This window comes from Chlorocebus sabaeus, chromosome 26 (assembly GCF_047675955.1).
Source record: "Chlorocebus sabaeus isolate Y175 chromosome 26, mChlSab1.0.hap1, whole genome shotgun sequence".
NCBI lineage: Eukaryota > Metazoa > Chordata > Mammalia > Primates > Cercopithecidae > Chlorocebus > Chlorocebus sabaeus.
The window spans coordinates 27,938,224-27,953,100 of NC_132929.1; the positions used below are offsets into that span (position 1 = coordinate 27,938,224).

Here is a 14,877-nt window from a genome sequence, read left to right on the forward strand (position 1 = left end):
CTATTTCGTGGTACCCACACCATGGTTTTCAGTCAGAGGTTAGAAGGGAATCTTTGGTGGTATCCGTTAAAATGGAACTGAATGGGCGGCCCTTTTTCCAGTCATTTTGCAGTTTAACACGTTGCTTGCCTGACGCTACCCGATAAAGGCAAGTGCTTACTTTGAGGATTCTCCCCACAGCCAAGCATCTGCCTCCTTACCACCTACTTAATGACTGGTCCAAAAGTGGGGACTGACAGGACGCAGTCAACAACCCCTCAGGGGGATTCTGGTCTGTTGGCCCCGTCTTCTCAGGGACCGGGCCTTGTTCATCTCTGTGTTTCCAGTCATCTGCCAGGACAGGCCTAGGTCTTGGGGTGCTCGGGAAATGCTGCTGGGCACCTTCTCTGCTGCCCTCCTGGCAAAGGGATGGGAGGCATGGAGGGCAGTTGGTTAGGGTCATGGGCCCTCAGCGGTGCCAGATCCAGGATCCCAGCTCTGCTCCTTGTGGCCAAGAGGACTTGGGCAAATCAATGAGCCCCAGTGAGCCTTGGCTTCCTCATCTGTAAAAGTGGGCTATAATTCCTACCTCACAGAGATGCTGTAAGAATTAATGATCATAAATAACACCATGTATAGTAAGTGCTGTCTGACACATACTAAGCAGCCCTTAATGATCATTATTAACATTCTACATAGTTTTGAAATATTTGAAGTCTATCAAACAACTAATGAACACATCCCTACAAACAAAAACAATAGAGATTTTTTTGGACAAATTGAAAGACATGATCTTTGATCACCTTTTAAGGTATTGTGGCAAGCCAAAATTGATTAGTTTCTTTAAATAGTTCACTATTCTGATATTAGCTCTTGAAATGCCCACTAAAACATATTGACAAAAAGTTTCACTTCTGGTAACTATTCACTGACCAATGCTCATTTTATTTTTCTCTATGCTTTCTCATAATGTAAAGTAGAAACTGTCATTCTCCAAATCACTATTTCATAGATAGTGAACATCGAACAAAGCAATGAACTTCCAAGCCACCTCTGAATTTGGGTTTCTAAATAAAGAAATGGTTAAACATTTTGTGCTTTTAAATTTTTCCTTAAAAAGGTCAGAGAAAGTATAGCATGCTGGTTTTGTAATCAAGGTTTTCTCACCTCTTCTCCACTGTACTGCTTCAAGCAGTGCAAAAATCGGCATGTGTTAGAGAGCCAGAAGGAGACGGTTTCAAAATCATCACCTCTTTTCTGAAAGAGAGAATAATTCTAAATTTGCCTTTTCCTTAGGGAAATAACCTAAAAAAAATTGAACAGATACCAAAAGACCCATTTCTTTCAGTTACCATTATAAACAATTATAAAAAAAGATCACATTACAGTTGTAAAGTCTTATGTCATTGCTAGCAGAATGTCAGAATGTCAGCCACTAGGTTCATTAGTTGTTGCTTTGCTTACCATTCGCTTTTTTGGCATAGAAAATTAAACCGATGTGAATTTAGCTGTTCCTTTAAGCAGAAAAAAATTCACCCGGCCGGCGCGGTGGCTCACACCTGTAATCCCAGCACTTTGGGAGGCCGAGGCGGGTGGATCACTTGAGGTCAGGAGTTCGAGACCAGCCTGGCCAACATGGTGAAACCCCATCTCTACCAAAAATACAAAAATTAGCTGGCATGCTGGCACATGCCTGTAATCCCAGCTACTTGGGAATCTGAGGTAGAAGAATCACTTAAGTCCAGGAGGCGGAGATTGCAGTGCGCCAGGATTGCGCCACTGCACTCCAGCCTAGAGACAGAACAAGACTCTATCTCAAAAAAAAAAAAAAAAAAAAAAAATTCACCCGGCCACCGCTGACCCAACCTCATGTCCGTCTTGGGGTTAATTATGGGAATCAGAACTAAAAGCAGAAAGAGGAATAACTAATATTGTGATAGAGAATTTGAAGCACTTAAACCCAGACTAGATTAAAAATCTTGTCAAGGGTAAGACAAAATTTCTGAGCTGTGAATCCAGAGATGAGATGGAGAAGTCCTGCAATGAGCAGTACAGTCAGGGGAAAGCTGGTTGGCTCTTCACCAGGACTGGGCCACCGTGGCAGGAAGAAGAGAGACTCATTGTGCCTGAAAAAGCTGTGAGGGCTGGGAATACTTCCCAGGAGCTTCATGGCAGACATACTTGGAAGGACCATGCATTTGTCAACTAAACCATTTGGATGAACTAATCCCAGTTTATATATGGGAAGTCACAGAAATATCAATGTTTGCCTACACTTTTTCTCAGAAAACTTTGCAAAGGAAAACCAGAATAGTTTACCTAGGACAGGTGCCTAGCATTAAATGGTCTTAGAAGCTCATTTTTTTTTTTTTTGCATGAAATAATATATTCCAATAACTCTACTACCATATCACAACAAAACCCAGGTTCTTAGAAGCTGTGTGAGAATACCTGCCTTTGGTTTCTTGGTAGCGGCTTTATGCAGTAAATGTGCACAGGATATATCATGGGGAAAGATGGGTTTCTCATCTTTTTTTTTACATAAATAAAATCACCTTTTTAAGAAAGTACAAAGCACCCTTGAATTTTGTAGAATACTCCCCTAAAAAGACTTTTAAGAAAAAAAATCCTAGAGGATATCAAACCTAACTAAGTCTTTTCAGCTGAGACAGAATTACTGAACTCAGGTCTTGACTTTACCACTAAGTAAATATCCGAAAGACCTAGCTATGTAGTCTTCCAATGTCAGAGGACTGTGAATAAAATAAATAAAATAATAAATTATTTACTGCCAGTAAATACAATTTTATTACATTCCCAAACACGGAAAATCATCCTATAGTTTAAGTGCAGATTTGACTAAAAATAACTCTGCCTCTTCCAAAAATCTGGATTACAACTGTTCCTAGCGGAGGCTCTGGGCTAAGCTGACAAAGGCAATGAATGCAGTTTGGGAAAATGTGCTGGTCATTGTCAGGCTATGGGAGAGCGTCACTAAAGCACCAATCTAGACTGTCTTCACTGACGTCTACACAAATCAAACTGCAGAGATCCTCAGAATAGTCCCAGCTGGATGTAACGGCACGTATACTAAACAGTTACCAGATAAAGGTGATTAAAACCTAAGGAGAAGACTTCATTCTAGAAATAATCCAGCATCTGTTTTCATTAGTGGCATTAGTGGGCTCCAGCCTTCGCTAAGCCACTTTTTTTTTTTTTGGAAACAGAGACTCACTCTGTCTGTCGCCCAGGCTGGAGTGCAGTGGTGTGATCATGGCTCACTGCAGCTTTGACCTCACAGGTTCGAGCGATCCTCCTACCTCAGCTTCCCAAGTAGCTGGGACTGAAGGAACACGTCACCATGCTTGGCTAATATTTTTTATGTTTTGTAGAGATGGGGTCTCGCAGTGTTATCAGGGTTGGTCTCAATCTCCTGGGCTCAAGCAATCCTCCCACCTCTGCCTTCCAAAGTGCTGGGATTACAGGCATGAGCCACAGCACCCAGCTCACTTTTAAACAAAATAACTCAACAAATACAATTTGAACACTAAGGGTATCCTCTGTCCTCATGAAAATGAGATACTCTATATTACTTCAAAATAAAAGAACATTTGCTTCTTTGAAAATTAAAAAAACATTAAAATAGAATGCCAACTCTTTACCTAAGAGAGGTTACTAGATTGAGTTTGTCGAAGTAATATTTTTTACAATAAGCAAGCTGTATTTGATCAAAATTAATAAATCCATGTTAGTTCCTACTCTACCCCATAGGAAAAACAAGTTGAACTCAAAGCTATTTGCAGCTTTTGATTTATTAGACAAGATCATAAGCTAAAAACTATGGATTCTCTACACATCTTCGGCTAGTTATGCTGCTTAGGGCCGATGGCAAAAAACCAGTTGCCAAAGTTGAAACAGGTATGCAACACAAATATACAATTCAATACTGGGATGTGAGACAAATGCACATTCATTTTAAATGGTATTAAAGAGTGTTATGTTCTAGTGCCCACTCACTTTTAATCTTTACAGACTTTGGTACAATAGTCAAACCAGATAAGTATCTTCTTGCAATTATGATGAGAGAAAGAAAACTTTATGATTTAGTTTTTTCTCTCTCTAGGAGTTGGCCTAACAAGTAGCAAAACTTATAGTTTATCTAAGTACAATATTGCATCAACACACTCAAAATAAAATGAATTATGTTGGGAAGACATTCATCAACTTTTAAGTGTTAAATCTTCAGAAACTGCATGCTTTAGTAACCACTCTACAATGTTAACTACAGAAAGTATCTGCACAATAGGGACCAACAGAGAACCAGCATTTATCCAAAGTTTGCTCCCCAGGGCTGACGGAGGGAGGAATGGGGAGTTGGCATTTAATGGGTACTGTGTTTCAGTTGGGGAGAATGAAAAAGCTCTGGAGACGGATGGTGGTGATGGCTGTACAACAGTGTGAACACATTTAATGCCATATAACTGTACACTTAAAAATGGTGAATATTGCAAATTTTATGTTATGTATGTTTTACCTAATTTTTTTTTAGGTTCATAAAAGAAGTCTTAGATTTGAAAGAGTGGCATGCTGACTATCCACTTATCTTTACCCTAAAAGCTCTCATTAAGTTTGAAAATCCGAAAGCAAAGTACCTGGAACACATGATCTTAGCTCCTCACAGCAACACTGAGTTAAAACTAAGCCTGTGCTCACTGTTTCTCTGGAGACAAGAGGGGGATTATGCAAGGTGACTCAGTGACTACTGAGTTGTGTAGGCTTTCTGCTCAGTTATATAACTTTGCTGTCTTTTCCAAGTCTCCTCTCTGATTAGCATCTGTGTGTTGCTTCCCACATGGAACCAGGCATTTTAGGTAACAGGGAAAATTATGGGGTGAGGTGGAGAAAAAGTTGGAAGAAAAATTGTAATGTTTTATCAGACATCTTTTTATATGAATGAGCCATATCTTAAACTTATTTAACATCTATTTTAATTTCAGCATCACATTCCCTGTATATATGAACTCTACTAAATATTTTTTAGTTCTAAGTAAAACCTCAAACTATATCTGTCCATGAATAAACTTAGTTTACTGCACAATTAAATGCAGTTATGTCAAGTTGATTTTGATTACTGTTCAACTTGAGCCCTGTTTTGAAAGAAGGCAGATAGACATGTTCAAGGAAGAACATTTCCTCCAGAGGAAGTTTTCACTCAAGACTGAAAAGTGGCTGGGTGCAGTGGCTCACGCCTGTAATCTCAGTACTTTGGGAAGTTGAAGGGGGAGGATCACTTGAGCCTAGGAATTGGAGACCAGCCTGGGCAACACAGTGAGACCCTGTCTCTACAAAACATAAAAAATTAGCTGGGTGTGGTGGCGTACAACTGTGGTCTTGGATACTTGGGAGACTGAGCTGAGAGGATTGCTTGATCCTGGGATTGCACTGGGGCTGCAGTTGAGCTGAGATTGCACTACTGTACTTCAGCCTAGGTGACATAGCAAAACCCTGTCTCAAAATAGATAAATAAGTAAATAAAAATTGGAAAGTTAGTAACAAGCAACTTAGCTAAACTCTAAGAAAGGAAAAGCAATCAGTGCAGATTCTGTCATCATTAACAATTCATGATGAGAATTTTGTCGAACAGGAACTGACCTTCAATACTTTTTTGATGCTGTTAATTGTTGATGTTAGCAACGACCTTACTTTCTGATCATCATTCAGGTAGTCAGCATGTCGAACACACATAAACAGGATATATGCCGGTAATCCTGGAATCAAATTGACTGCTACACCACGTGGCTTCAGTTCTAAAAAAATAATAATTTTATTTAACATGGAAAATTTTCACAAGGTATGTATTGTGAGATATAAAAGCACAGTTGTCATGTAAGAGTTCCATCATTCAAGGTAAGTAGGTAATATAAAAAGTGTATTTTAATAGCTCTTTAAGCAGAAAAATTCTGGAGTGTGGGGCATGTCTATGTAATGACAACTCCCAAACTGGTATCTCCTGCGCTGACTTTTCCCTTGAACTCCAGTCTCACTATCAACCGCCTTCTTGACAACTCTACTCAGGCACATGAAACTAAGCCTCTCCCAAACCAAACTCTTGCTTCCCTAAGGAACCTCCTTTTTTGGAAGTTGTCCCCATCTTAGTAAATAAATGGCAGCTCCAGTCTTCCAGTACCCTAGATTACAAACCTCATCCTCATTTTTGACTCCTTTCTCTTCTTGTACCACATATCCAATCCATCAACAAACCCTGTTGGCTCTATCTACAAAATACGTCCAAAATCCAGCTACTTCTCACTGCTTCTCCCAGCTACAGACGTCCCATGGAGGCCACCATCATCTCCTGCTGGGCTGCTGCAATAGCTCCCTAACTGGCCTCCCTAATTCATCTCTCGCTCCCCAGTAGTGCATTTTCCATACAACAATCAGAACCATTCTCTCAGAAAATGTTGGTCAGATTATGTCACTCTTGTTCTGAGAATCCTCCAAGCAGCTTCTCATGTCGTGCATTTATAAAAGCCAAAATCCTCACCATAGTCCATGGGATCTGGCCCTATTCCCCTTCCCCACTCCAGCTCACTCTGCTCCAGTCAAATGGGTCTCCTTGCTGTTGGTTAAACATGCCAGGAATGCTCCCTGCCCAGGGCCTACGTGCTTACTGTTTTTCTGCCTTGAATGTTCTTTCCTCAGATATTAGCATGACTTGTTCGCTTACTTCCTTTGGTGTCTGTCCAAAGATCACCTTACCAAAGAGTGTTTCCTGACAATTTTACACAAACCAGTACACCTGCCTTCACTCTTTATTCTTTTTATTCCATCATATATTTGTTTATTTTGTTTTCTTTATTTCTCCACTGGAATGTAAACTCTGTAAGACTGGTTACTTCACTTTGCTCATTACCTAGAAAATGCTTGGCACATAAGAGTTCATTAAACTTTGCTGAATTGATAAATCTGTTAATTCTGTGCTTAAAAACCAGTGGCTCCTTAACATTTTTGCTAAATGAAATTCATGTTGAAACTTAAGCACCTGTGCAACTATATATAGTACTAAGTTTAATGCCAGGAACATTCAATCAGGTATAAGTGCCAACCCCATTGCTGTCACCTTGGCACCTGGCGGGAGGAATGCTGTGCAAAGGCTGAAAAGAGAGGTTTTTAGGATTTTCACTTCACAGCTTACGGTGTGTGCACTCTAATCATTTACCACCACCCTCTAAAAAGCGTTCTTGCAAAGCTGGTGGGCTCAGACCCAATCTTAAAGGCAGTGTGCTATTCTGAAATGCTTTTTCCACTCCCATCTCATTTGTTCTGTCCATTCCTTCCTTTGTTAGAATCTTTTCCTTTTTTTGTTTATTCCCTATTATTACACTGCTGTCCTTGACCTATTTAGTTGCAAACCTTTCTAGGGGAGTAAGGTAAAACTGAAATTCGGGAACCTAAATGGCCTAGAGCAGTTGTGCTCAACTGTGGTTACACTTGAGAATCTCTTAAGCTTTTTATTTTTATTTTTGAGACAGACTCTTGCTGTGTAGCCCAGGATGGAGTGCAGTGGTATAGTCATAGCTCACTGTAGTTTTGAACTCCTGGGCCTACATGATCCTCCCACCTTAGCCTCTTGAGTAGCTAGGACTACAGGCATGCACCAACACCTGGGTAATTTTTTTCTTTTTCTTTGGAGAGATGTGGTCTTGCTATGTTCCCGAGACCGACCTTGAGGGGTTTGTTTGCCTTCCTTCCTTCCTTGCATCTTTCCTTCCGTACTTCCTTCAGCCTTCCTTCCTTCCGTCCTTCCTTCCTTCCGGCCTTCCTTCCGCCCTTCCCTCCCTCCTTCCTTCCTTCTTTTTTTTTTTTTTTTTTTCTTTTAAAGTACTAGACATTGCCAGGTTCTTCTCTATAGAGATTTTTATTTAACTGGGCAAGAGGGAGAGATACATCAGTATGGTTCAAAGCTTCCAGGTGATTCTACTGTGCAGCCAGGGCTGAGAAGACCTGATCTTGAGCAATCCTTGTAGGTGGGTCTGAGGCATGTGTCCCTGCAGTTGGACTGAAAGTGCTTAGTGTGGTCAGAACACTACTGCAACACTAGAATACATGGTACATGATGTCGTCTAATGAAACCTATGCTGAATATCTCAAAAATTAGAGACTAGTTTTTCCCACCATTGACCCATGTGCCAGAGGAACTTTTATCCAATGCAGAAAATACTTGCCCAGAATCAGGTTCTTAACAAGTTTTTGCTCATCCTCCTTCTTGTATTCCAGCATTCCTTGGAAATCCTTTTCTTTCCTGGGAATGTTGACTGGTCGGATGGGTTCATCAATGATCTGTCCTGGGGATATGTTCTCCATCTGGCCCACTTTATGAGAAGTAAGAAAGGAGAAGAAAATGTTTTCCATATAAAAAACATGAGAAGTCTCCAAGTTCCTATAATTTTGAATGCATTCTACAACAACTGAAACTTGCCATATTTGCCACTTAATTGCCTCCTCTTAAAATAATTTTTTTTCGTTAAAATTGGGTGAACAGATGGTAAAATTATATGGTAATCTTACTCTGAAAGCCACACCTGCCGAACTGTAAATTAACATCAAATAACCTTACATGATCCAAAACCTTTTTTATCTAATAAGGTTTACTTTTTAATAAGATTAAATGTCCAAAAAGTAAGTGGTTTAACAGATTTGTTAATTAATTGATACTAATCAGAAATGATTAAACATATTTTGACTTTAATTCACAGGAGGAACAATCAATATCCTACAAAGGGGCAGAAGGAGCAGAAACAATTCCCCCTTGCTCTTGGCTCAATGACTTTAGTCATTAAAAGCACAAGAATATTTACTTTAAATGTATTATTACAATCAGTTCAAAACACATACAGATAGCTGGTAGAAGAGTGTTTCTTCATACCATTTGGTCCAAAATGTATTATTTTTCACAAAGGACTCATATGGCAAAGACCTAATTTTCTCCTGCCACCCTCATTCCCAGAGAAACCATGAACACATAAACTATCTCTATGTAGTATGATTTCCTAAATGTTATTACTTTTTATTTCTTTTTAATAGAATGTTAAAAATTCTACTTATGAAGTTGCAATCAATGAAGTACAACCACTGGCTTACAATGCTTTCAGATGTTAAAGACAGTCACTATTGTCAAGGGCAGCAGCTAGAGAAGAATTATGCTAAAGGTTCAAAAAAAAAGGTCTCCAATTTCATCTCAAAATTGAGACTTGAGTGGGAAATCCAACAAAAAGTAAAGGGACATATGAGTTATCACAGCCGCTGTGGAGATACACGCTAGTAACCAGGTTTTTTATCCTTTTATCTACAGGGAGGGAGAGTGGTTAAAAGATTTGTTTAAGGGCAGATTAAGTTTGAGTTCTGAGATAGCTCTCAAACAAAATGCAGATCAGATGCAAAAACATTAGAAAGTTTAATATTGCTGACTCCACGAGGTGTCAGTAGTGCTTCTTGTGCCACTCTGGGTAATTTCCTGGGTTAGTTCTGAGAAGCCAGTCCCACAGGAAGAGGTTATCACAGAGAACATCAGTACCTGCCAGTGCTCTTGCTTATGTGGCACGAAGCCTGGTGACACACCGTCCACCTCATGCTGCAGCAGCACACACTGGGACTATCAGCGCTGAAAATCTGGTTTAGGTAAAGTCACCACCATCCAGCAACACTATGATATCTAAAGAGTGGTCAGATTGTGATTGGACAGATCAGGGCTATGGCCATCTCCCATAATCTAGTTTTTCATATGCATGATCCAGTATGAAAGCCACGGGACTAAGTCTAAAGTGTATTCTTCCATACAAGAGAAGAGGAGACTCAAGCTATTTGGTTTTATGTAATTTCTGGTGTCAGTTTAAACATAATACCACAAGGACCTCTGAAGCAGCACACGGTGGCCTCTACAGATCATAAACCTGCAGCTGCATGTAAAAAACAAAATAATAAAACCCCTGCCATCTATGCCACTAGTAACTTTAAGCTGCACGTACAATTCCAAAAGGGGAAACTGGGAGAAAACAAGTTCAACACATCAGGTTTATCAATAAATGCACATATTTGGACTCCATGTAACCCAAAGAGCATATTTTAAACCTACTGATTTATCAAATCTTTGATGCTATCGGTTATGAAATACAGTATTTTATGTAACACTAAAAAAAATTGCCAACTAAACTATAATCCATCAACAATTGTAAGATACACCCCAATTTCAGAGATGTTAAAATGAGAAACACTGTGCATCTCAGAATTTGTGAAATACGATGGATACTTTTACTAAGAAAGTTACGTTTTAAAAGGAAGCTTCACCTTCCTTTTGCAAAATCTCTAACCAGGATATTTTTGGTGCTGTATAAAAATGTCAGATAAAATTTACCATACTCTCATTAAAAATTTTCTCTCTGCCTCTGAATTCTCCCTAGGGACTTAAGTCTTTGCAAAGCTCACAAATGAAATATAGATGTCAGTTCAACATAACCTTGATTGATTTAGCAGTATTATCCACTAATTAAAATAAAATGTTGGCCGGGCACAGTGACTCATGCCTGTAATCCCAGGACTTTGGGAGTCCAAGGCAGGCAGATCACCTGAGTTCAGGAGTTCAAGACTACCCTAACCAACATGGAGAAACCCCATCTCTACTAAAAATAAAAAAAAGTTAGCCAGGCATGGTGGTACATGCCTGTAATCCCAGCTACTCGGGAGGCTGAGGCAGGAGAATTGCTTGAACCTGGGAGGCAGAGGTTGCAGTGAGCCGAGATCACACCACTACACTCCAGCCTGGGTGATGAAAGCAAAACTCCACCTCCGAAGTAAATAAATAAATAAATACGCAACTAGCTAAGCCCTTTGCCCTTCTGCCTTCTGCCATGTAAGAACACAGCATTCGTCCCCTTCGGAGGATCCAGCAACAAGACACCTGCCGTCTTGGAAGCAGAAACCAGATCCTCCGAACTTGCCAGTGCCTTGATCCTTCAGAACTCTGAGAAATAAATTTCTGTTCTTTATAAATCACCCAGTCTCAAGTACTTTATTATAGCAGCACAAAGGGACTGAGGAGTCCAGTGATCAATTCTTCTAGGAAGGCCTGAACCAAGACTCTAGTTTCATTTTCTATATTCTTTATAAACTTGAGGGAACCATTTTGTCCTCAAAAAGGAAAGAAAATTGGAAAGTTTTAAAAAAATTTACTTTACTTTGGCACCAGGAAGATCTTCATCTCAAGTCTGAGACAATCAGATAAATTCCTAATAGCAGAAAATTTCTGTGGAAAATCTGACACAAAGGAGAGAAATCAGTGGCCCTCAGAAGGTGTGTGTTCTAGTCCTGCCATCTCACCTACAGCAAACATGGGTCACTTACAGGCCTTAGTTTTTTCCTCTTATGAAATAATTAATTTCTAGAATCCCTTCAGGTCTTAATTTCTTGATTCTATGAAAATTAAGATGGATGACAATATAGCACAAAGCAGATCAAAGTTTGAAACACTCTCCATTTAGCTATATAGTTTCTGCTAAAAAATTATACATGCTAGCATTTTTTTTAAAGTCTCTGTTGGTTTTTTAAAAAGCCTCCTTAATTAAATGTAGCTTGTAGGAGGAGGCAAGAGTTGTGCTATTTTAAACCAAAAGGATTTAAGTGTATTGCAATACATTTAAAGAAAAGTATAAAACAACGTTTAGTTATTAGAAGGTGCCCGTACTTTCTGTGTAACAGGGACATACGAGGATGAAAAGTGTCACCTTGATTCTCTTCATCTGGGGTAGAAGCAGGGACACTGCACTCAGCAAGTGCCCAATCACATAAATCACATAAATCTATTTCATTTCATCCTCTAGATATGTATCACTTAACTCAAAATGTAACTCTTCTTAAGAACTATTATAATGTTTGTTTGATCTATGAATTGCTATTCTCAAATGCTACTGATAGCTTTATAGCTGTCTGGATAGTTTAAATGATGAGGTTGATTTCTGATTGACAATGGCTTAAGATTAGTAATATCTTAAAATAGTCTAACCCGTCTCTTCAATTAAAAATATACATATCAAAGAAAACTAATAAAAAATTATGTAAAATAATGAATGGCTTTTCTGTTTATCAAAATTTACTAAAGTATGGCAAAGGAATCATTAGGAGTTGAACAAAAAAAGAATCTCACATGTCAATACACTTAAAATCTGTTTTTTTCAAGCAAATACTCTGCTGTCTGATTATCATCTCATGATATAATTAGTGCAAAGTGCAAAAAGTTCTCTGAATAAAGATTTTTAAGTTCTGCTAATAGACATTATAGCTTGTGTGAGAGTGTGTGATTTAGAGGCTCAAATTTTAATGTAATACACAACTCACGTAATGCTAAAGGATTATATATAAAGTATGACTATAAAATAATCTTTCTGATTTCTAAACAAGTATTTCAATATTTGTACATCCAACAGAGTAATATCCTTTACAAAGTAAATGTCGATGCTGCCATGTTATAAATATTTCTGAAACTTACTCATTCACTCAACAAACATTTATGGAATGACTATGAGATAGGTCGACACTATGCTAGGTGCTGTGAAAGCCAAGGGAAATAGAGATGTTTCCTATGCTCAGGAAGCTCAGAGTCTATTATGGAAGCCAGTAATTCAAACAGAAAAATTGCTAAAAATATGACATAGTGAAGACCATAAAAGATGTCAGCCAAACTGTGGTACACAGAGAGCAGAACCATAACGTCTGTCTGGGTAATCAGGAAAGGCTGCTCTTGAGGATGTGACATATGACTCTGGTCTCAAAGGCTGAGCAGGACTTAACCAGGAGAAGCAGGATGACCAAACAGAAGGAGCAATTATGACAAGGCCTGGTATGTTGGAGGAATGAAAACCACACTTAAGAGTTAATCATGATAGATTCTTTTGAACATCCTCAGTGATGGGGAATCTTCACTGTTTGAACCAAGCAAGAATTAGATGCAGAATGACAATGAGAGGAAATGATCAACATTTCACACAGGTTTGAAGGCAATTCCAAAAAGTGTCTCAAAATCCCTTAAGCAGTGAGAACACTGCAATAAGCTTAAAATTTGGCTTTAGACTGGGAGCAGTGGCTCACACCTATAATCCCAGCACTTTGGTAGGCTGAGGTGGGTGGATCACGAGGTCAGGAATTTGAGATCAGCCTGGTCAACACGGTGAAACCCTGTCTCTACTAAAAATACAAAAATTAGCTGGGCATGGTGGCATGCACCTGTAATCCCAGCTACTCAGGAGGCTGAGGCAGAAGAATTGCTTGAACCCAGAAAGCAAAGGTTGCAGTGAGCCGAGATTGCACCACTGCACTCCAGCCTCAGCGACAAAGTAAGACTCTGTCTCAAAAAAAAAAAAGAGTTTGGCTTTAGTCTTGTTCACTGCTAGATCCCTGTACCTATAACTCTTAACAAATAAACACACTAATAGAAAAGATGAGATTCATTTCTATATAAATAATAACAACAACTGATATTTGGTTGTTTCTCAAGGAGTTTTTTCATCTTCAACATATAGAAATCATGAGATGTTTTTAAAAATCTTATTTCTTTATCATAATTCATATTTTTCTTTTTTACTTCTCTTTTTTTCCCCCATTAGACTGTAAGTTCTTTGAGGACAGACTCTGTCATACTAATCTTAGTATCCCTAATACTAAGAATAGTAGTAACTAATAACTAAGTCGCATGAAGCATTTTTACTATGTGTCGATAACTCTTCTAAGTGTAATATACTTATTAGGTTGATGCAAAGGCATTTGCAGTTTCTGCCATTAAAAGTAATTGCCTTTGGACCAACCTAATAGCTCATTCAATCCTTATAAACCATGTCAGATAGATGCTATTATCTTTCTAATTTAACAGATGGGAAAGTAGAGGCATACAGAGGTTCAGAAACTTGCCCAATATCATATGATTAATAAGTAGAAGAGCTAGGATTTGAACCCAAGAAGCTTGACTCCAGAATCCACATTCTTAACTCCAATGCTATACTGCCTAGCACATTGTCTGGCATATAGAAGATATTCATTAGATGCTTACAGAGTAAAATCTGTAAATTATTACTACCATGAAAAAGAACACTTTTCTTCATCTAAAAATGTAAAATTCTACTTGACAGAGGTTAGGTTTGCCAAAAGTCATATCTTGTTATTATCCCTAATATTTGCATGCAAACCTCATTAGGCCACTTATATAGCCTAAAGACTAGTCTTTAGGCCAAGACTCAAACCAAGACTCAGCAACTGCCATAAAAACATGTTTAAATACCTTCTAGTTCACCAATTTTTTTGGCAAATACTTTCAATTGCTTTTTCAGTTTACGGACCGTCTTATCCTGTTTTTCAAGTTGTTCCATCAAATCCTAAAGATCAAAAAGAGAAATATATCAGAAAGATTGAAACAGGCCTTCTAAAATGCATCAAGGGAAAACAGACACATATCACAGAAACAACACTGTTAGTTTTACATAAAAGCTCCAGAAAAGCTCATTGGTGGAGCCACCACCTGGCTAAAACTGGCAGGCATGGGAAATGCAGCTATAATAAAAGCCATATGTTAAAATATACAACGCAGTAAAATCCTTTACAGCGTGATGGACAGCAGGCTCACCGCGGAGTCTTTCCAGTAGACTCCATGTGGGAAAATCAACTGAATGCTTTGTAAAATGTATTGTTATTCCAGTAGAATGCTTTTTTTAAAAGGAGGACTGACTAGGCAAAAATAAATTTTGATGAATGCACAAAAAGGTCTGCGAGAAGAATGGTTAAACTTAGGTAGGAACTGACACTCCCCATGTGTGAAGCACTGTCTCTATGAGAGCCACCCTATGAGATTCTAAGATTAGC

At 38.7% G+C, this 14,877-nt stretch overlaps 1 protein-coding gene across 4 annotated transcripts in view; it reads right to left on the reverse strand.

Annotated features, from left to right (window-relative positions):
• MYO5A (myosin VA) overlaps positions 1–14,877 on the reverse strand; it is a 214,462-nt gene that overhangs the window by 8,597 nt on the left and 190,988 nt on the right. For all 4 annotated transcript variants that reach the window (XM_038009994.2, XM_008016570.3, XM_008016567.3 and 1 more), the window contains 4 exons: positions 14,300–14,393; positions 8,205–8,351; positions 5,632–5,786; positions 1,147–1,236 (listed from right to left, as the gene is read on the reverse strand). In XM_038009994.2, the coding sequence (XP_037865922.2) occupies positions 1,147–1,236; positions 5,632–5,786; positions 8,205–8,351; positions 14,300–14,393 (486 nt within the window). The remainder of the gene's footprint in view (positions 1–1,146; positions 1,237–5,631; positions 5,787–8,204; positions 8,352–14,299; positions 14,394–14,877) is intronic.